The following is a 21,279-nucleotide window of genomic DNA, read 5'->3' on the forward strand; positions in this document are numbered from 1 at the left end:
CTGCTGTGTGGAGGGGCGTGGCCTTCAGAAACACCTCATCCACCGCTCCGTCCATCTGACCAACAGGGTTAGACATTCTCTCTCAAACTTCAAACAGCTTTTAATCTAAAATATACAATTCTTACATAGATTACAGATATTTATCTTTGCATTTTTATGGGATTATTTGATTTTTAATGAAAAAATGTGGATGTTTCTTGTAATAACGACTTCAACCTCTAGGGGGCAGCAGTGAGAAAGGCAGAGAATTATCACCTGACTTTGAACTTGAACCAGCGGTGAAGCCACAACCATCATAGCCACAAACTCGATGAAGATTAAAGCAGAAAACTACAAAAACAAAATCACAAAGAAAATGTTTTTTTCTCTTAATATGTGAAAATGAAACAAGTGAAGAAAATCAGTTTTTAATGTTTTTAGGCTGAATCCTACGTCTGCTAAAGTTACATCCATTAAGGTTCCATAGAAATGTGTTGGTTTCTCACCAGCAGCAGCAGAGGTTTGTAGTCCAGAGCAGCAGCACAGATGCCCAACACGGCCAGAACCACGGTGATGGGTCCAAACACCTGCAGCACCAGTAAACCGTCACTGGTGGACAGCTGCTCGAACAGCTGGAACACAGAAATGATCCAAACTATCAGGGAGTTCCAAAGAAGACGGTAGATTTACTCGCTCTGTAAAAATGTTCCTGAAAGTCGAGGTTTTAAAATGTTTATTAAAAGGACCGTGGAGTCGGGATGTCAGAGTTTAGTTTTATGAACTTTAGACTCAATCTGTGAGACTGGAACAGAAATGAGATCAGAAAGAACCAAAATGAAGATGACTGAGACCTCCTCCATTTGAGTCCATTTAAAAAGAAATACTAAAAAATGACATAAAACTACATTTAAAATATCAGCTATTATTTTATCTTGCTGAAATTAGAAAAAAAAAACGTGTTTATTCAGCATTTGTTCAAATTTAACATTGGAAGTTGTAATAAAGTTTTTGATTTAAAACTAAACGTTTGTATTATGTTACAAAAATAATCCTTTTACTTTGAAAAGCCTCTGAGGATCCCAATAACACAGAAATAAAAACTGGAGAAAGACACATTTCAAAATAGATAACAAAACCACAAAATGATTATAGTAAAAATCATAAGAACTTTGTTTAAAAAAACAAAACAAACACAACCCAAAGAGAACGGAATTCTGGGTAAACTGATTGGACTTTTAATGTGAAGGGAGAGAATTTAAGTGTATGGAGATTTTTCAGAGTGAAAGGAATCAATGATTATTGTTTGAGGGGTGGAGCTTAAATAGGGGCGGAGCCTAATGATCTCACATTGTTGAAAATGTCCTCACTCTTAGTTTATTGCACAGACACATGTATCACTGGAAAGCTCGACTCCTCCCCCTGGTGTTCCAAACAGGAAGTGGCTCCAAGACTTTAATAGAGAAATAAACAGCTGGTATCAGTCATTCTATTGGTCAGAATAAACATTCTGGATCTGATACTTTTTAACATCTTCTTGATAATTCTCGTTTTTTTAAATATCTTTTCTGTAGTTCAAGTTATAAACTGACCAATCAGATGCCTCAATAAAGTAGGCGGAGCCTGCTGGCCCTCACATCCGACATTCAAAGCATTGGGAAATATCACATAGCCCACTTTCAGGTGTTGGGGTGTGGCTCTCCAACAAGCTCACTCCTGATTGGCCAGAGTGGTTGCCATAGAAACTCCGACTGACTCAGACCAATCACTGCTGACCACATTGGGCGTCAACATGGCAACGTCCACTTCCCAAAGAAAGTGACTGAATTGACTCCATTCGGTTGGAACTGGAAGTAAAGCGTTTTCTATCGATGATCAGTCCAGTTCTAATTCACCGTCGATGAAAGAAACTGTCAGAGAGGGACGATTAATGAAGAGTGGGGGCTCCAGGGTAGAGCCCTGTGGGACACCAGAGTTTGGTTTGAGTGGGAGGAGTTGATTGTAAGTGAATTTCAACAATTTTAACATGCTAACAGAAACGGAGCAGACAGAAGGAGACTCGGGGTCACGAGTGGCACTCGGACTGAGAACAATGAGGGTCTGAAATAAACTGGAGCCAGCTGCTGTACAGAGGTCATGGGTATTTTTAGGAGAGCAGTTTTCTGTATGGAGGGGGCAAAAACCAAACAAGCTTTTGTGTGTTCGGTGGGACTGGAGTTGAGGAGCAGCTTCTGTTCTAAAGGGTTTGGAGATGGATGGTGAATTAAGATAGATTGTTAGAATGTTAAACTTGTCTCCAGGCATCAGGAGGAGCAGACTCTAGTGAGGGCTTCCTCGTTGTAGAAGTCCCCAAAAGTTGTAGAAGTTCAGAGAAGTTTCATTGATCTAAACTACCAGTTAACAACCCGGCTGGTGGGTCAGCTAGACCTGGATAAACTCCAGAAGTCTCCAGGTTGAGACCTGCGGTGGATTCATCTCGAGTGGGAGACAACAGAGATCTGCAGGTCCAGGTGGAGGTTTCCTGGTGGATGAGGAAGCCATCCAGAGCCTGTCCCAGGCTGACAGGAGGAATACCAGGAGGACCCAAAATTCCGTCTGGGACAGACAGTAGAATGCAGAGGACAGGTGTCCGTCCAATCACACCTGAACAGGAGCAACATTAGAGCTGAAGGACTGAGGTCCCGTCAGAGTCCAATCTACATTCACCCGCCTGTTTCTTAAGCACCTGCTGCCTGCCCTGACCCTCGCCTGGACTGACATCTCTACTCTCCTCTTGGATGCTGGTGATTGACCTCTGCCTGTCTGACCCTTTGTGGACTTTTAGCTGTGCTTAGTTCTGTCTGAGGTAATAAACCTGCTGCAGGTGGAACCAGCTGTCGGCCCGCTTGGGACAAAAGTTCCCAAAAAGAGGAATATTTACAGCATGAAGACACACCATCTGTTGGGCGTATCGTCAGTCTCTTGATTGAATGTATTGTCCTCGTTTTGGGGCAGATCAGGTACCGGTCTTTGTCTTTATTTGTGTTCTTCACCGTTTACCTGGATTGAAGGTAAAACAGTATCAAGGAGAAGGCCAATCAGAGATGGGATCTCCTGTGCTACGTTCACACCAGGCATGTGTGATGTGTTTAAGGACATGATGAACATGTGCTCTTAGCACATGGTGTTCACACTGGACGGCTGCTGTCCAACACTGACACGTGTACCTCCTGGAAGAGTCTTGTGTCAATGGTGGTTTATCTCACTACAGGCTTCTGATCCAAAATATGAAAGATTCTGTGTCATAATTAATCGGGTACAAACTGTAATCATTCATTTCTTCTTCATGATCAGTTTTCAAACCGTTGGCACTTCCATGAGTTGAGAAGGACGCCATCCCTGATTGGTCAAAGTTCAACTGGTTAAAGTTTCAACAGGCGTTCAACAGACTCAACTGAAGCTATTTAAATAGCGATCATTGACAGTATATAGAGATGGACAAAGCATCTGTGACCTCACTAATAAGAAAGTCCTCACCTCTGATTCCAACCAAATGAAGTCGACTCAGTCGCCATTTTTCAACAACATGGACGCCACCGTGATGGAACCAGATGACATTCGTGAGCAGAGATTGGTCTGAGTCAACATGTCTATGGCAGCCACTCTCACCAATCAGGAATGAGCTTGGTGGAAATCCACACCCCTTCCACTGACAGCAGCTCAGGAGAAGCTGCCAATCAAAGGTTGGAGGCGGGGCCAGTGGGCACTTCATAATTTTGGTTGGTTTTAACTCAGATAAAGAAAAAAATATCAGGAAAGAAGAAAATAGGTTTATCAAGGAGATGTTAAAAAGAGACATCAGAGCAAGAATGATTCTTCAAACTAAAAGTCAAGGCCCGGGGGCCGGATCCGGCCCTCCAGGTAATTCTATCGGCCCCCCAGGTCATTTTATTTTAATTAATGACCCGATGTTATCTTGCGCTCATTTCTAACTTGTATAATTTTGACAAAATATATTTTTATGGAGAGTAAAATATTGAAAGTTATTTAAGGTTTAAGTTGATTTATTCTGGAATAATATTCCTGTATTTTTATTTTTCATAATTATGTTAAAAAGTTTCAGTTTTAAAGTTTTAAAAATGGTAATTCTGCAGCTTTATGGACTATTTGGCATTTACTAAGATTTGTTTAGGCTATTTTAGCATCTACCCAATATTTCAGCTACATGCTAGCTGTTTTGGCTAGTGCAGGCTTTTTTCAGCGTGACACACAAACAGTGCAATCGGCTGATAAGCAGCACAGGAACAGGAAGATGGGAAAAAAGGAGTCTGGGCACAAAAATGCTCAAACATGTGGAAGACGTTGTGACGTCATAATAATCCATAATTACGGTCAAAAAAGTTCTGTGACAACAGAAAACGGACGTTTGGATCAGAACCACGTCCTCCACATTTACAAACACCACAGAGCCGAGATGTTTGTTCTGTACGACATGATTCACATTTATTCCAGTTTCCTCCAATGAAATGCAGCGATTTCAATGTCTACAAAAACATCAGGGATGAAGTCGTAGAGACGTAAAGACAAGAGAGTAAATGTACACAGACCTTACCAAAAATATACGTCAAGTACATGTTTCCAAGAATTCTTAAGTATAGAAAAATATCAAGTCCATTTAAAAAGTAAACTAGCAGTTTACTAACAAGTACACTTTGTCCCACTTTTAGTTTATAAAAATATACTTTAAATAACCTTTCTAGTATAGTATAGTATTAGTTTACTGGCAATAAACTTCAAGTTTACTCATTGAAAATACACTTTGAAGTATATCTAATGTAGCTTTTAAGGTTTGCTTTTAGTTTGAACTTCGACTGGTTAGTGTATTAAAAGATGTCATATAAATGAAGAATACATTAACTCCACTTTTAAAGGTGTTTAAGAAAATGTTCAAGGTCAGTGACAAATATATATGTAAGTGTCATGACTACAGAACACGTTAGCGACCCAGACGCTGGAACCCGGAAAAGACACAGCGAGAGACGAGCGTGGCAGGTAAAGGATTTAATGATGAGATAAGGTAGGTAGGGCGTGAACAGAGTTGGAGGTAGATTCCAGCCGAGGGGCTGAGGCTGGTGGCGTCACTGGTAGGTTCCACCACCGGAAGGGATGGTCGTCTTGGGTGAGGATCCGCGGAGTGGAGGCAGAGGCTCGTGGTGTGACCGCTGGAGAGAAGACCAAGCTGGGGATCCGGGTTGAGGCTGATATTAGCGACCACTCGTGGTGACAGATTCCTGAGGGTGAGTAGAACAAGAATTAGACAGAGTCTTGACATAAACGTGGCAAGACTGTGACTAGACGTGGTGACCAACTATGCCCCATCAGGGGCAACGGACTGGCGAGGAATGATGATCCTGAAGCTCCTTAAAAAGGCAGACGAGGTGATGAGGTGAGTGGTCGCAGCTGGGGATAATCAGCAGTCGGGTGGAGAGGAGAGGAGAGTGGAGAGGGGGAGGAGAGTGGAGAGGGGGAGGAGACTGACAGAGGCACCATGACAGTAAGTTCAGCTAAGTATAATACAAGTAACACGAACTTATGAACTTGAAAAGTTAACTCGAATAAATATCTGGAAAAGAAACTAAAAGTTTACAATCTTAATTTATGTCTAAAAAAGTAAACTTTAAACAAACTTGAGTATACTTTTTTGCGTCCGGCCTTTCATACCCAGGACAGGCTCCAGCAGCCCAGTGACCCAGAAAGGGATAAAGCAAGTTTAGGGATCAGATGGATGGAAGTCTTTTATATCTGCAAAAAAGATTGGCGCTACTACACAAAACAAACCATAGGAGGAAGAAGCCCCTCCCTGCCTACCCAGTGTGAACACCAGGAGCTAAATACAAGCTTAAGAACGCAGTGGTGAACTTAGCAGTTTGGCGACCCAGACAAACATTAAGACAGATTTTTATTTACGCTTTTTAATTATTACTTTTTTTACTATTTTTGTATTTTTTTACATGAAATGAGTGGTGCGTTAAACTTTTTAACCAAAAAAAAGAAGAAAACAATATATAATCATTGGGATTTGCCGTCCCGCTCCAGTAGATGGTGCCCTAGGCGGCCGCCTAGGTCATCTATGCCCAGTTTGCACCATTCAAAATTTTGCACCAAATTTTTCCAACTGTAGGTGGCAGACATGAGCAACTAAACAGTACAAAGCATGCGAAGAAGCAGCCCCTCCCTGTCTATCCAGTGTGAATACCATCAGTTGCATTTTATTAATATGTATCCAAAAGTTTACGTCCGCACTTTTTATCTATGCTTGTTTTAAATCAAAATCTTTTTGCTTTCTTTTAATTTTATTTTAATGATTTGAATAATGATGAATGGCATTTTTACTATTTCTTTTGATTGTTTCTTTTAATGTTTTATGTAAAGCACTTTGAATTGTCTCTGTACACGAAATGTGCTACAAATAAACTTGCCTTGCCTTGCCATATGCTAAATGTACGCTCAAGAACGCACGTTTAACATGTTTTTGAACGCGCGTGTGAATGTAGCACATCACCAAAGCCTTAGCTCCAGAGATGACATCATCCTAGCAGATTCTGGATCAGAAAAAAGCCGTTTCATTACTAACATGCTACATATTGATTCAAAGACGCGTTTCCAGGCCAGAATCAGCTGATTCATGTAAACACTCGATGGGTGGCGGTTAAAGAACTCGTGTTACGGAGGTGTCGCCGCAGACATCTCCGATGTTAAAGGGTGAAGTGATGAATCTGGAACAGGAGATAAATGAGAGATTTGGTGAAGGAATGTCAGAAAAAACCTCAGAGGTTGTTGTACCTGCTGTCCAGGTGATTACCCTGAAGAGGGTCAATAAAACAACATGAGAGAGATATAGTATGTCCTTTCCATCAAACTCATTTTGACAGGTGACCTTTGACCTCTACATTCCGATGTGATGACGTAACAATTTGATATCAATTTGATATAAACTTTATATAAACTTTATATCAAATTGATATAAACTTTATATAAATTTGATATCAATTCGATATAAACTTGATACCAAATCGATATAAACTTTATACAAAACCCCTGTGGGATTCCGAGTCTCTGCATTCCAAGCGAGGTGTCTCTGCAGCCTTCCTGCCTGCCTGCAGGAGGGGGAGGGAGGCCGGATGCCCTTTTTATGACGGGTCCCCCACCCTTTCCTAGATCCTCTCCTCCGAGCTCTTCCGGCCAAGGATGGTGAGATGAAATGGAAATAAAAGAATTCAACCGTTATTCCTTAAGTAGACTTTATTCCGGTTCTACTTTTGACGCCTTCCGACACCCAGCAGCGGCGAGAAAGGAAGCAGAAAGGAGATTCCGCCGTCTGTTTCCTAGGGGGCGCGAACACCAACGGGTCTTCTCCTTGAAGCGCAGAAAAAAAAAAAAGCCATGAGATCCTCCATCTGTTTGATGCTCACTCTTAACACTTACTGACTGACGATACCTTAATGATCTTAGCTCGCGGGAAAGGAATAAGGAGCCCGTCTGTTCCAAAGAAGAGGCGGCCATTCCGACACCGATGGACCTTCTGATGGAGAAGCGTCTGGGGATGCAGAAAGAAAAAGGGAAGTTAGACTTCCCCACCCACAACCATGTACAGACCTTAGTAGATGATGGGAGAGGAAGCAGGAAGCCTATTGTGAACCCGGGTAACACCCCATCAATCGAGTACAGCTTTTGTCTTTTCTTGGATAAATACTCTCACTGTTGACCTCGAGTCAGACAAGTCCAGGCATATCCTCCAAGCTTCTGAGCGTCATGTCGCTTTTTACCAACGGAAAGGCCAGAGGTGAGTCAAACTTCTGAATGAAAATCCAACTGATTTGAAACATTCTTAAGCAAAGCATGTTTTTTGTTTTAAAATATTTGAAATATTTATTTATTTTAACCTTTATATCATTTTTAACCGCCAGTATTTTTTCATTTTTAACTCACAGATTTTATCGACTTGAGTCAACCCGAATTGGGTAAGGTTCTTTCTCTTATGACACATATTCTCTTAATGCGCGAGCGTGTGTGTTTAATAAAATAATCATTTGACTTACAGAATTCCTGGGGGAAGTTGAAACTCAGAACCACGTGGTCCAGAAAAACCCGGCCGTCTTCACCGGACCTCTGAGCGTCGCTGCTCCGCCCGGCTCCGCTTCCAAGCAGGGGAAACTCAGAAAGACGTTCCACCAGGATCAGTCCGTGCGTCCTCCGGGTTTCCCAAACCGCTCCAAGGCTCCAGCTGGGGACTTCAGACCTCACCCGCCCGCTGCAGCTGCCATTATCGGGGGACCGCGGGAAGCCGTCGGTCAAACTCAGATGCTCCAGCAGCAGCAGCAGCGACCTACCCTGAGCTTTCCGACCAAACAACCCGCGCAGAAGCCGCCCCAGCCTCAGCCCCTGACCTCCGAGTCTCAGACCACCCTGCAACCCGTCAACGAGCGTCCGGCTGGGGGAAATCAGGGGCCGACCTCCGGGGTCCAGGCCGACGAAAGCCGAAGCGAGGGCCCGATGGGTCCGGAGAAATACGCCGACTCGGAGCTTCAGGATCGGGTTCCAACAACGGAGGCTGCTCCGGAGAAGAAGAAAAGGGAAACCGTTGGTAAGTTTTGATCATTTTTCTTTCTTTTTCCTCCCGTCTTGTGAACCACGGCGCAGCCATTTTGAAGCACGCGGTAAATCATGACGTCACATCCTCTTCTTCGGTGGTTAAAAATGACTCGACATCGCCATCTATTGAATTGGAGTAGTATGTATTTTCTTTGACGGTTAAATGACTCTAGATCCCCACCTAGCGAATAGGAAGAGTATGTTTTTCTAGCGAACTCTATCACACACACTATGTGTTGTTAAAAAATGCATTTTCTTTTACAGATGCCGCATTAAAAAAAATACGTCGACAGCTCTCCACCACCACCACCACCACCACCACCCCTGAAGGTTTGTAGTATGACTATTTTTTATTTATTTATTATTTTTATAGAGTCTAAAAGCAAATATACTCATTTTGCCCGTTTGTTTTTTTCTCAGACAACGACGCGGGAGGAGTTCCTGAGGATCCGGCGAGCGACGACCCGGCCAGGCAAAGGTTCTATTGGCCCAGTATAATGGCTCGTACCTTGATGATGATCGTGGATCTGGCCCAAAAAATATGAATCACTTTGTGAGATTGTTTGGTGTGTTTTTTCCGCATAAACTCTGATTGCAAAAAAGAAAAAAAAGTATCTTGACCTCTTTTCATGAAATTATTCAGGGTGTGACTTAAAATGGATGATTCTGAGAAAACCAATGACTCTTTGGACTCAAATGAACCATTGAGGGCTCTGAATGAATTACGGCTAATGAGTTCTGAACTTTACGAGTCGGCAACCCCCAGAAATGATTTAGAAGGTGTGACGTTTGACCCAGACCACGAATTGACGGATGTGCCCGTTCATTCATTTTCCACAGAAAATGATGAATTTGCGACGCGCCAACCCGAATTTGCACTCACGCCCATAGAAAACGCTTTAATCCAATGGCAAAAAGACGATGACTCAGAGCCTCCAGATTTTTACGCCGACTCGCCCACCCCCTCTTTGCTGGAGTTCCTGCAGAACTTGGGCGGAGAATCAGACCCTCTCGAAAATGCGTGTGCGGAAGATGAAAATGATTTTCAAAACACTTTGGATCATCCGTTCGAAACAGAACAGCCGTCTCCTGACCCGTCCTTCGGGTTTCAGGAAGGCTACGGGGTGGAGGAAGCGTCAGACGGTGATGAGCGCGTTTCCCCTTCAACCTCCACAGCGCCTGCGGGTCAGACGAGGCGGGTGGTTCGCGAACGCTTCAACAACGTCGAAATTAGGAGAGTTTTTAACGTGCCTGATCTCAGTAGCGCTCCTGATTTAGCACAGTTTTACACAGATGTGGTAAATGTTATGGCAGAGTTAGCCGAGACGGTCAGCGCGGATGCAGAACGCGGGGATCTCGTTCAGTTAGAACTTATCGGCGATCAAGTGCGTTCTCACATCACCTTGAGAATGGATGAATCTGTAAGCGCAGACGCCATTCTTCCGGCTTTTGAAGAGCTGTTAGAACGGGTCATTCAATCTAACGCCGGCATAGCTTCAGACGCCGAACTTCAGTTGGTCGTTCAAGTTGTGCACAACCCTAGAGGGGGTGTCAAACGCAGGCTCGAAAAAACTTTAGATTGTGAAATACTGGCCAAGAAAAAGAGACATCTTTACGACGTCGGTTTTAGGAACGACCAGCTGTGCTTTGCCATCAACTTGGCACACCTGCTCCATCCCGGTTGTACGGACGCTCAAGCTGTAGAGAAAGGCAGAAAGCTGCAACGTTTAGCCGGTCTGGACGAACAGACGCCCGTATCTTTTAGCGACGTGACCAAATTTGAGAACGCTTTGAAACGTAAAATTGTCATTTTCTACAAAAACCCAGATCTGAAACCTCTCTTGCATTTCGAGACTGGATTTTCAGACAGGTCCGCTACGCTTTTTCTATTTTTGTTTCAAAATCATTACTACGGGGTAAAAAATCTGAAAGGATTATTGGGTTGTGAATTTGTGTGTAATTTCTGCTACAAACCTTACACAAACCCTCACCGTCACGATTGCGTCGGACACTGCTCCGTCTGTAACGATCCCCGCTGTTTGACCGTGCGCGGTGTCAGGAAAGAATGCCCAGATTGTAACAAAATCTGTCGCTCCCGGCACTGTTTTGAGAAACACAAAGAGAATTCCCCCAGCGCGTGCGACTCGTACAAACGTTGTAAAAAATGCAAAAGAACGTATTACATACCCATCCGCGGGGCTGCCGAGAAACACAAATGCGAGACGTTAAAATGTAAAATCTGCAAAGAAAAAATAGAGGGAGATTTTAAAAATCACCTGTGTTACATTCAGCCTCTACCCCCCGCACGAGATCATAACGAAAAGCTCATCTTTTACGACTTTGAAACGTTTCCCGACAAAAACGACGAGCACGTCCCCTTTCTGGTCTGCAGCAAAACTCTAAACGGCGAATGGTGGTCATCTTTCGGGTTGAACTGCGTCAGAGAATTTGTTTTGCATTTCAGAAGACCAAAGTTTCGAGGGGCTGTTTTGATCGCTCACAACTCGAAAGGTTTTGACGGTTATCTGATCCTCAACGCCATGACGGCTTTAGGTTTAACGCCTAAAATTATTATGACGGGAGGAAAAATTTTGAGTCTGAAAGACGAAGATTATGACTTGAGCTTTATCGATTCTTTGTCTTTTCTAACGATGAAACTGAGCGACATGCCCGGCGCCCTGGGTTTCGAAAACCGCAGCAAGGGTTATTTCCCTCACGGTTTTAGCTCGGAGGAACGTTTAACCTACGTCGGCCCCTTTCCTCCGGCTAGCGACTACGGCTTTGAACGCATGTCAGACGATCAACAAATTGCTTTTCACAAATGGTACGACGAAGCTTCGAAACACGTCTTTCACTTTGAGAAGGAAGCTCTTCTCTACTGTAAAAATGATGTGGAAATTTTGGCAGAAGCCTGCGCCAGGTTCAGAAGTCAGTACGTGACAGATTGTGACGTCGACCCCTTCAGCTGCATCACCGTAGCTTCAGCGTGCATGAAGGTTTTTAGAACCAATTTCCTAAAACCAAAATCTCTAGCCATTCCCCCCGCAGACGATTACAGACGACGGAGCAAAAGCTTTTCGCACGCTTCTATTCAATGGTTAGAGTTTGAAGCGAGCAGGAACGGGGTGTTTATCCAGCACGCTCTGAACAAAGGTGAAAAACATATCGGCCCCTATTTTACAGACGGGTATCTGGAACACAACGGGGTAAAATTTGCTTTTGAATTTTTGGGTTGCTTTTTTCACGGTTGTCCCTTGTGTTTTCAACCTCGCGACAAATGTCCGCTGAGAGGGGTGACGTTTGAGCAGCTGCACTCGGATGCTCTGGAGAAAATGAAAAGGTTGCGAACCGTTTACAACGTCCGGACCGTCGTCATGTGGGAGCACGACTGGCGCGATTTGACCCAAAAAAACGCGGAGGTAAAACGCTTTCTCGAAAAGTTTCAACCTCCCGAGCCTCTTTCGCCCCGGGATTCGCTTTACGGAGGCAGAACGTGTCCCGTGAAATTGCATTACGCGGCGGGCCAAAACGAAGACGTTCATTACGTGGATGTGACGTCCCTGTACCCGTACGTAAACGCCACTTCTGCTTACCCGCTCGGTCACCCCACCGTCATTCACGACAATTTTGACGACCCTCAAAATTACTTTGGTTTAATCAAAGCCAAAGTCTACCCGCCGAGAGGGCTGCTGTATCCGGTTCTCCCTTACAAAACCTCACAAAAAAAGCTCGTTTTTAGCCTCTGCAGGACATGCGCAACAACCAGGAGGGACTGTGCCGTCACGATGACGAGGCTAGAGCTCTCAGCGCCGTGTGGGTAACGGTAGAATTCAACAAAGCTTTGGAGAAGGGTTACGCCGTCTGCAAAATTTACGAAGTGTGGCATTTTGAAAACAAGCGATTCCGTCTTTACGGAATACATTAACACGTTTCTAAAGGGAAAACAGGAAGCGTCGGGGTACCTGCCCAACGTCGGAGACCGCGAGAGTCGAGAACGTTACATTCGTGACTACGAACTCCATCAGGGCATCAAATTGGATCCTCAGAAAATCTGTTTTAACCAGGCTCGGAGGCAAGTGTCAAAGCTCTGTCTGAACAGTTTATGGGGTAAATTTGGACAGAGGATAAATCTTCTTCAGACAGTTATAGTCAAAGACCCAGAAGAATTTTTCCACCTGGTGTTTTCGGGTCAATGCGATGTGGAATATTTTGCTTTTCTGAACGATACCGCCGCTCTCATTCAATGGAAGTACAACAAACGTTGTCTTACTCCGCCGGGGAACTCGAACAATGTGTTTGTGGCCTCGTTCACCACCGCATACGCGCGTCTGAAGCTGTACGGCTACCTGGAACTTTTGCAGGACCGCGTTCTGTACATGGACACAGACAGTCTGATTTACTCGGCAAAAGAGGGTCAACCCCTCCTTGAACTTGGCCCGTACTTGGGCGATCTAACGGATGAGTTGAACGGGGACGTCATTCAGGAATTTGCAGCCGCGGGCCCAAAGAGCTACGCGTACCAGACGCGATGCGGCAAAAAAGTGGTCCTGCGAGTCAAAGGGATCATCCAGACTCGAGAGTGCGCCGAACACATTCATTTTGACGGTGTTAAAAATTTGGTGGTTGGATTTTTGCGAGGCTCGCGAGGAGAATCGCTGCAGGCGCCCCAGCGGATCATCAGACGTGATAAAAAGGGCTTTGTTTTGAAAAACTCTACATTCTCCAAACGGCTGCAGGTGGTGTTTGATAAGAGACGTCTCTTTGGGGACGGGACCACTTTACCTTTCGGCTATTGATTGTAAATAGGGGGAAAAAAAAAGAGTCACAACCCGTCATGGAGGAGGTCAATTTTGACGACAGATTTACAGGTCCTTTTTCGTGTTTGATTGTGGGACCCAGTGGTTGTGGAAAATCTTACTTTGTAAAAAGTGTTTTGGAAAATTATCAGCGTGTTTTGAATTTTGTACCCGAGAATATTGTATGGATTTACAGTAATTATCAACCTCTGTATTCTGATTTGAAGAAAAGGAATAAAAACATTACTTATGTGGAAGGTCTGCCCGATTCTTTTGAAGACCCTGAACTTTTCCCCTCTCACCTAAGCCATCTGGTCATTTTGGACGACGTGATGTTTCAAGCCGCCGATCATCCGGATGTGGTAAAAATATTTACGCAGTACAGACATCACAGAAACATGAGCGTTTTCCTGCTCACGCAGAACATATTTCATCAGGGGAAATACAGCCGCACCATCGGCTTAAACAGTAATTATCTGGTTTTGTTTAAAAACCCTCGGGATAAATTACAAATTAATATTTTGGCCCGTCAGGCTTTCCCCTCCCAGAAGGCGTTCTTTTTAGAAGCCTTTGAAGACGCTACATCGGACCCCCACGGGTATTTAATAGTAGACCTGACGCCGACTTGTCCAGAACGCTTGAGACTGCGTACGGGGATCCTCCCTCATCAGCGACCGGCCGTTTATTTACCCAAAAGAAAAATCTAAAGAACTAGCCCCTCATGTCGGCGCGTATAAAAAGAAACGTGCCTTTACTGCAGGCTCTCTATCACGCCACGACAAAGAAGCGAAAAGACATTCTCAAACACTGCTCTAAAGATTTCGTTCAGGCTCTGTGCGAGATCTCTTTCAATGTGTTGAAGGGGAATATTCCGTTATCCCCCGATCAGTTAAAAAAGTTGAAAAAGAAAAGAAAATTTATCAGACTGTTTGCCGATAAAAAAAGAGATTTGAAAGCCAAGCACAGACTGCTGAAAAAACAATCCGGAGGTTTCCTCCTCCCGCTCCTGGCTACGGTGGTACCATCCCTCATCGATTTATTCAGCGGTCTGGCCGGTCGTCGATCGTGATTAAAGAGAATGAGGAACGCTCAGAAAATGTACTTGGTTTCTCCTGAACACGTTCACAGAGTGACTCGAGCCGAACCCTCCATCAGAGTCAGCGCGGCGGATGAATTGGATGAAAAAATGAGAGCCGTTCTGAACGATCATAGCCTGACCTCTTACGAGAAAATTAAAAAATACGCTGAATTACTGCACAGATATCTTTCTTTGGTGAAACAAGGGGAGAGAGAGCAGCGGTTGCTACAGCAACAGATCCCGAGGCCTCTTCCTCCTCCGCCGGGAGAACGCGAAACTTCTGACCCTCAGAGCCCCTCACCCTCTGGAGCGGCGGCGGGCCCGTCCGGATTTGACGCTCGGAAAAAAGACGACGCCGAAGCGGAGGAAATTTTAAAAAGTCTGCCGGCACGCGACCAAAAGAATGCAAAGTACATTCTCGGAAAAATTTCCCCTCAAGATGACGGTTGGAATTCTAAAGGGGAGTTTGTTTACAGAGGTAAAACCGTGAAAGGGTCTCATATGATAGATTTGATGAAATACCTTTCCCGGCCTTACAAGAAATCGTCGACCGTTCAGCCGGCCGGCTGGTCTGAATTTTTGCACGCTCTCTTTGAACTAAACATTCCTTCGTCGATGGTGACCAACCACCAAGCGCGTGCTCAATACAGACGTATGAAGGCGTCGGAAGAGGACGTTACGTCGGACCGAGAGGAACCCGAGACGCGTCGTAAAAAGAAAAAAATTATCCTGTCTCCTCGTTGGCTCCACATGTGAAATGTGAAAAAATAAAACGCTTGTAATCAATATTTTTTTCTTCAATAAATCGTTTATTATAAACAATCGGCGTGTACTGAGTATCGCTTTGTTTTTTCAAAACACGAGAAGCGAAAACTTTAATACCCCAACCTGCAGCATCCCTGCTTCGAAGCGCAGTAGATTCTATTTCTAAGACGCTGATTATATTTTTTAACATAGTCAAACACCATAAAATCGTGTTTTATCACATCGTCGCCGTCGTATGTAGTTAAGACTTGATCAAAACTTAATCCGCAACCCAGTTGATGGCGATAATAAACGCAGTGATGGCCGCAAACGACGGAAAAGACGTGTTGAAGTTGACGCCGGTGATACACGATCTTGTTCGATCACCTCTTCAAAAACTCGAGGATGGCGGTAGGATAAAACTTTGGCGGACATCCGTACGAATCGAAAAACGTAGCGACTCCTCCCTTCTCCAGCGTCAGAGCCAGCCAGTGCTGACCGGGTTGATCAGACGGGTCTGTGTTGACGACAAAAAAAGGCCGGGGGTACAAACGCGCGAGTCAGATGCGCCAGCTGGTCACTGGCCCACACCCCGCAGAAAACCTCGTCCCCCAGCAGACGATGCAAAATGTTTTCTAGTTGCCCAGAATCCATCTCGATTAGTAATAGTCCACGAGAACTTGTCTTTTTGAGTTAATTTCCAACACAGAATCGAAACAGGCGTACACGATGAGAGTGGTGGTGTGTGGCAGGGGCGCTCGGAATCGCATCTCCAACCTTAAAGACCCTGTTATAACGGCGGATAATGCGTCGCTGTCATCGCCGTGGTTCAGATTAAATGCAAAAAGGGTGTAGCCGTTGGAGAGATCCTGACGGTCGATGCACAGAGGCAAATCCTTCAGATGTCTCCCTGTAGCGCTAAACAGATTGTAAAATTCTCTGACGGACTGACCTGCGTTAAATTGGGGCTGGTAAGCTTTAGCGGGGATCTGTCTTCCGTCCTGAGAGAGGGCCAAATATTCCACGTCGTTGTGTACGAAATTAAAGGGGTTTAAATCTCTCTTACCGGTGAAAGCTTCGTGATTCGTCATCCCTATCACGACGTATTTAGGCATCATGCGCAGAAAAAGATTTTCCTGGTTGCAGATTCTAGAGTTTTGGGGGATGGAGAAAGTTTTCACGTTAACCCTGGAGAGAGGGTAAAGAGCGTTTCCTTTCAACAAAGCCGCTTCATGACCTAAGCGCACCGCGGGCGATACCGTCACTTTCTTCACAAACAAAGAGGCTCCAATCACATTCAGTTTGAACGCGGAGTCGGCCGCGCCCATAAGACAGAAAGCGTCGTTGGCTCGCGTCAGCTTCACTCTTAAATCTACAGAGTTGAGCAAAAGTCTCTCGCTGAAAAAAATATCGGCGTGTAAGGGCCCCACGAGGTGCACTTCCCGGGATTCGTTGGTGAATTCGGCCCGTTTGTTCAGACCTCTGTTGGGTCCGTTGACGACGACGACGGAATCCATGCTTCCTGGAGTGTCTTTGTAAAACAGCCCGGCCGTGAATTGACTCTTGAGGGTATCTTCTGAATAGTTTAGCAGCGTTTCAATCACGGCTCTGTAAGGATGTGTGGCGCTGGATTGCGAAATTAGCCGATCTCCCAAAATGACGTTGCACTGGTCAAAAATTGTGTTTAGAGGGTAATTGATGAGCGATACTTGAGCGTCGTTTGCTAAATTTGACCCGTCGGCGTTACACACTTTAACGCGCAGGTAAAAAATTCAACGGGCCCTTATGGCTGTCACGAGCGATATTTCGCAGTAAATTTTGTCCTCGATGGACAGCTGCGTCATGGGTGCTGAAAATAGATCGAGTTCACCCAGAGTGCATTCGGTGGATTTTTGATGCAGCAGAGCCATGGCCCCCCTCGCTCTAAAAGATGTCTGCGGAGCCTGCGTGCTTCTTTCTCCTCTTGCCCACGGCGACTAATTTTTTCCCTTTACCGCGCGCTCTTTTGTGGCCCGACGCAGAGACCGATCGTTCCCCCGGAGGCCTTTTCTTCGGTCTTCGGGCCAGCACCGCCAGCCCTCCGGATCCTTGTTGCTTCTCGTTTCTATTTGGGTTAATTTTTGACACGGTTCTCCTAAACACATCCGTGGCTAAGTCGCTGGCCGCTGCCGACAGATGGGGTTTGACGATGGAAAATGCGGGTTTCAAAAGGGGTTTCACAAAACGAAAAAGTCGGCTAAAAATAGATCCGAGTCCCCTTCCGTACATGACGGGTGCTCCGTAGAAACCCGGTAAACCTCCCCCGACTTGGCTGTCGTAATAACGCACAAAGCGCTGCGGGTCTCCTCTCACCCGACTAAAACCATGATCAGTTTTTTATTTTTATTTTTTAATTCGTCGTCCTTCCTCACCTCGCTTTTAGCAAGCCGGTCTGCGGCGTAGCAGATACTGACCGACGTACGCCGGAACTTCTCGTTTTATACTCTGGGTCTGAAGTGCAGCGTTACGATACATTTCCCGTAAGCAAATTCAACGTTTTTGTTTTGATCGTTCTTTATTTCCACCTGTATGTTTTCGATGTGACGTTTAGCCACCGGTAAATAATAAGCCGGGTTAAAACGTTTCGTAACTATATCTCCGTATTCCCCTTGAACTTCCAACGTTCTCAACAGAGGCGCAAACACATCTCCGACCATCTGAGGCGCCACTACATCGCTGTAGCAGAATAAATGATAAAAGCCCCCTCTCAAATCCGCCGGAAAAGGAGCCTGCTTTCGGTCAAATAAAAACCACTCGCCCGGTCTCATGCCCATGATGCGAGCTAAAGTGGAGTGAAAACGTACGTGAAACGTTTCTCCCGCTTTGAATTCGAAACGTTTCAGAATCGCGTTGTAGGACAGATAGCTGTCCGAATTAATTTTTCTAAAATGGCGTTCAAGCTCCACTCTGAAAATTTCGATGGTTTCGTAGCGCCCCGCTCTTATCCTCTGCACGTGTGTCGCGGATTTTGCGTTTGGTTTTTGAGTTTTTTCTCTCCATTCAAAGTAGGCCTCATTATAGGGTACGTTGAAAAAGGTGATGGTATAGGAAATTTCCGTCAGAGCTACTTCCCACTCCTCTCGAAAGTCAATGTGATGAGGTAAATCGACGCGAAAGCTAGAGCTTCTGTTGTCCTTAAAAACGTCTAAACTGGCGTTAGACGGTAAAGTGACGTAGAAGCCTTCTTTACCGTGTCTGCTCATGATGAAAAATAAGGCCGTTTGAGAGTCGCTCTGTCAATTATAGCTTTTTTGATTGCGAGGCCTTGATCCAGCTGTTGAATTTTTCGGGCCAATTTTTCCATTTTACCAAGACCTGCTTTTCACCCCTCACCATACGTCTGCCTATAATTTTCTCTACGTGATATGCGTGATCTTTTCCTATTTTGACTTTCTGCATCTCAGCCTCATAAAAAGAGCCTTTGATGGGTTCGCGGTCGTAATCTTCGAGTTTGTAGACGGGCGGCGTGCGAGGAAGAGTCCCTGCTACGGTGAACACTTCGTCCGTAAAACTCTGCCCGTATTTTTTGTCAAACTTTCCTCTCAATTTTGATATTCTTACCGAATCTCCTTTTTTAAATTTCATCTTTATTTTTTTGTGACGATCGGGAAACGAGCCGTAGAGATTGCGAAAAACTCGCGGGGCGTTTTCAAAGGTGACATCGGTCGGGGCCATTTTTATGCTTTTGTGAAAACTTTTATCATAACCCTCTACCAAATCCGGCAAAACGTCCACGTAACGCCTCGTGTTGTTGGCCATAAAGAATCTCCACATTCTAGTTTTTAAGGTTCTGTTAAATCTTTCAATCACGGAGGCTTTTAAATCGCTGGCTGTTGCAAAATGTACGATTCCGTGCTTTTTCATTAGACTTTGAAAACTTTTGTTGAAAAACTCTTTACCCGCGTCCGTTTGAATTTTTTCAGGAATTTGACTTTCTTTAAAAATGGATTCGAAAGCTTTTGTTACATCATCGGCCGTTTTTTTCCGCAAATCGCGAACGTAGGCCTTTTTTGAAAATACGTCGATGACCGTCAGTAAATACTTTTTTCCGTCGTTGTGCTCCGCTAAAGCTTGCATGTCGCACAGATCGGCTTGAAATTGGTTCAACTGTCTGGCGACAAACACTCTGTTCCTGGGAAAAAAGTGATAAAAAGTCTTTCACATCCACCAACCTGATGTTTTTCCCCGTTTCTTCCTGCACGGCTGCGCGTAATCGCTCCGGACCTCCAAAACCTCCAGGATGGGAAGGGTCATAATAGGCGTTTTTCAGGATTCGTTTTTCAGACATCCCTTCATACTGACCTCTCTAAAAAGAGACTGAGACAAAGGACTCGGTTTGATGCCATTTATTATACATGGTCGTACAAAAGTCAAATGACGTACAAACTTTTTTCTTTTTTATCAAAAGACTAATCTACGTGCAAACTTTTTTTCTTTTTAATATAAAAAGCAAAAACTAATCTACATGAATGAAGAGTTACATACATGTTTTAAAAAAAGCAAAAACTAATCTACATACAAGTTTCTTTTTTTTTTAATAAAAACAAAACAAATCTACAACAACGGCGAGTTACACAGGTTACACATACTTCATTTAAAAAAGCAAAACTAATCTATATACAAGTTTCTTCTTTTTATAAAAACAAAACAAATCTACAACAACGGCGAGTTACATGCATACTTTAAACAAAACTAAGCTATATACAAGATTTTTTTTTTTTTGTAAAAACACAGCTAGTCTACAATAACGGCGAGTTACATCCAACCGTTTAAAAAAAGCAAAAAATAATCTACAATAATAAAGAGTGACCTACCTGTTTTAAAAAAAACTAATCTACAATAATGGTGAGTTACATACAATTCAATTCAATTCAATTCAATTTTATTTATATAGCCCAAAATCACAAAGAGATTTGCCTCATTGGGCTTCAAAATATAAACAATTGTTAAAAACTAAACAGACTACATAAACTGGTTATCCCTGCCCTTAGACCCTCCCTCCCGGTAAGGAAAAACTCCTAAAAAAACCTGAGTCAGGAAAAAAAGAAGAAACCTTAGGGATTCCCACATGAAGGAGAGATCCTATCCCAGGACGGACAGGAGATACCAGAACAGTTAGAGAAAGATTAGCTTCTACAACTATGAATCTAAGAGTTCATTCAGATAAAGCTGAGGGACAAGTGATGATGAAGTCCATAGTCACCATTTTACATACAACCATTTTAAAAACAAAACTTGAACTATAAAGTAAAAGCAAATTGGAGTAAAAGTTACAGCTCTCAATTCAAATGCCTTGTGTAAAAAAGCAACCGGGGGGTATAGAAAGGCTGACCTCTCCAAATCTTTGTCGCTCGATCCAGTTCATCCGATTCAAATTCAGCCTCCTTGAACTTGATCATTCATTCGTGCATCATCTTCACAACGTCGCCCCCTGTATGGCGAGCGGCAAATTTCAGTTCGTACAGCAGAGTGTCGGTCACTCCCAGGATCCTCGAATCGTCAAAGAGAATTCCTTCCTTGTACAGCAGCATTCTGACGGCTTGGGTATATTCAGGAGTCAGCAGTTTCTTAACCAGAGTCTGAAAGTGGATGTCAATAAATCCGTCTTCGATGTCAAACAAGCAGGGATGTTGGGTCTGGCTCGGATGGTCAACCTGACATCCGTAGCATTCTTCTTTACGCAGATCGCTCACGCAGCGGTTGAGGAAATGGTAAGCGGCCGCCTTGACCACACGGACGAAACGGGTGAAGACGCTTTCTTTCTCCTGAATCGTGGGTGAAGCGGTAGAAGAGCTCCCCTCATCTTGGTTCTTTTTCAGACGCTCCACATCCACGTTCCCCGGTACATCCACACCTTGTTCGTCGACGCTTTCCTCAGCCTTTTCCAGGTCCACTTTCAGGCCCTCGGGTACATCCTCACATAGTGCTTCGGGGCCTTTTTCCACCTTTCTCCGTCTGATGGGACGTGCGATCGTGGGGTGGTCCACCTCCCACAGATCCTCATCGTCCGTGTCC

The 21,279-nt window shown here is 44.4% G+C and overlaps 1 protein-coding gene and 1 long non-coding RNA gene across 3 annotated transcripts in view; both read right to left on the reverse strand.

Moving 5' to 3' along the window:
• LOC118598368 (general transcription factor II-I repeat domain-containing protein 2B-like) overlaps window positions 1-1,441 on the reverse strand; it is a 22,135-nt gene extending 20,694 nt beyond the window's left edge. Inside the window, exons 1-4 of the mRNA XM_036211025.1 lie at window positions 1,347-1,441; window positions 486-611; window positions 256-330; window positions 5-55 (exon numbers count right to left, since the gene is read on the reverse strand). Coding sequence (XP_036066918.1) covers window positions 5-55; window positions 256-330; window positions 486-611; window positions 1,347-1,370 — 276 coding nt within the window. The 5' untranslated portion in view covers window positions 1,371-1,441. The remainder of the gene's footprint in view (window positions 1-4; window positions 56-255; window positions 331-485; window positions 612-1,346) is intronic.
• A 5,845-nt stretch (window positions 1,442-7,286) lies between these two features.
• On the reverse strand, window positions 7,287-8,178 carry LOC112138484. Of its 2 annotated transcripts, XR_002917788.2 has the most exons (3): window positions 8,055-8,178; window positions 7,454-7,552; window positions 7,287-7,371 (listed from the first exon to the last, which is right to left on the reverse strand). It is a non-coding gene; the product is annotated as an uncharacterized LOC112138484 (long non-coding RNA). The 2 variants fall into 2 exon arrangements; XR_004947477.1 differs by having other exon boundaries at window positions 7,287-7,552.
• Window positions 8,179-21,279: the final 13,101 nt, after the last annotated feature.

Source organism: Oryzias melastigma, unplaced genomic scaffold (assembly GCF_002922805.2).
Source record: "Oryzias melastigma strain HK-1 unplaced genomic scaffold, ASM292280v2 sc00382, whole genome shotgun sequence".
NCBI classification, from domain to species: domain Eukaryota; kingdom Metazoa; phylum Chordata; class Actinopteri; order Beloniformes; family Adrianichthyidae; genus Oryzias; species Oryzias melastigma.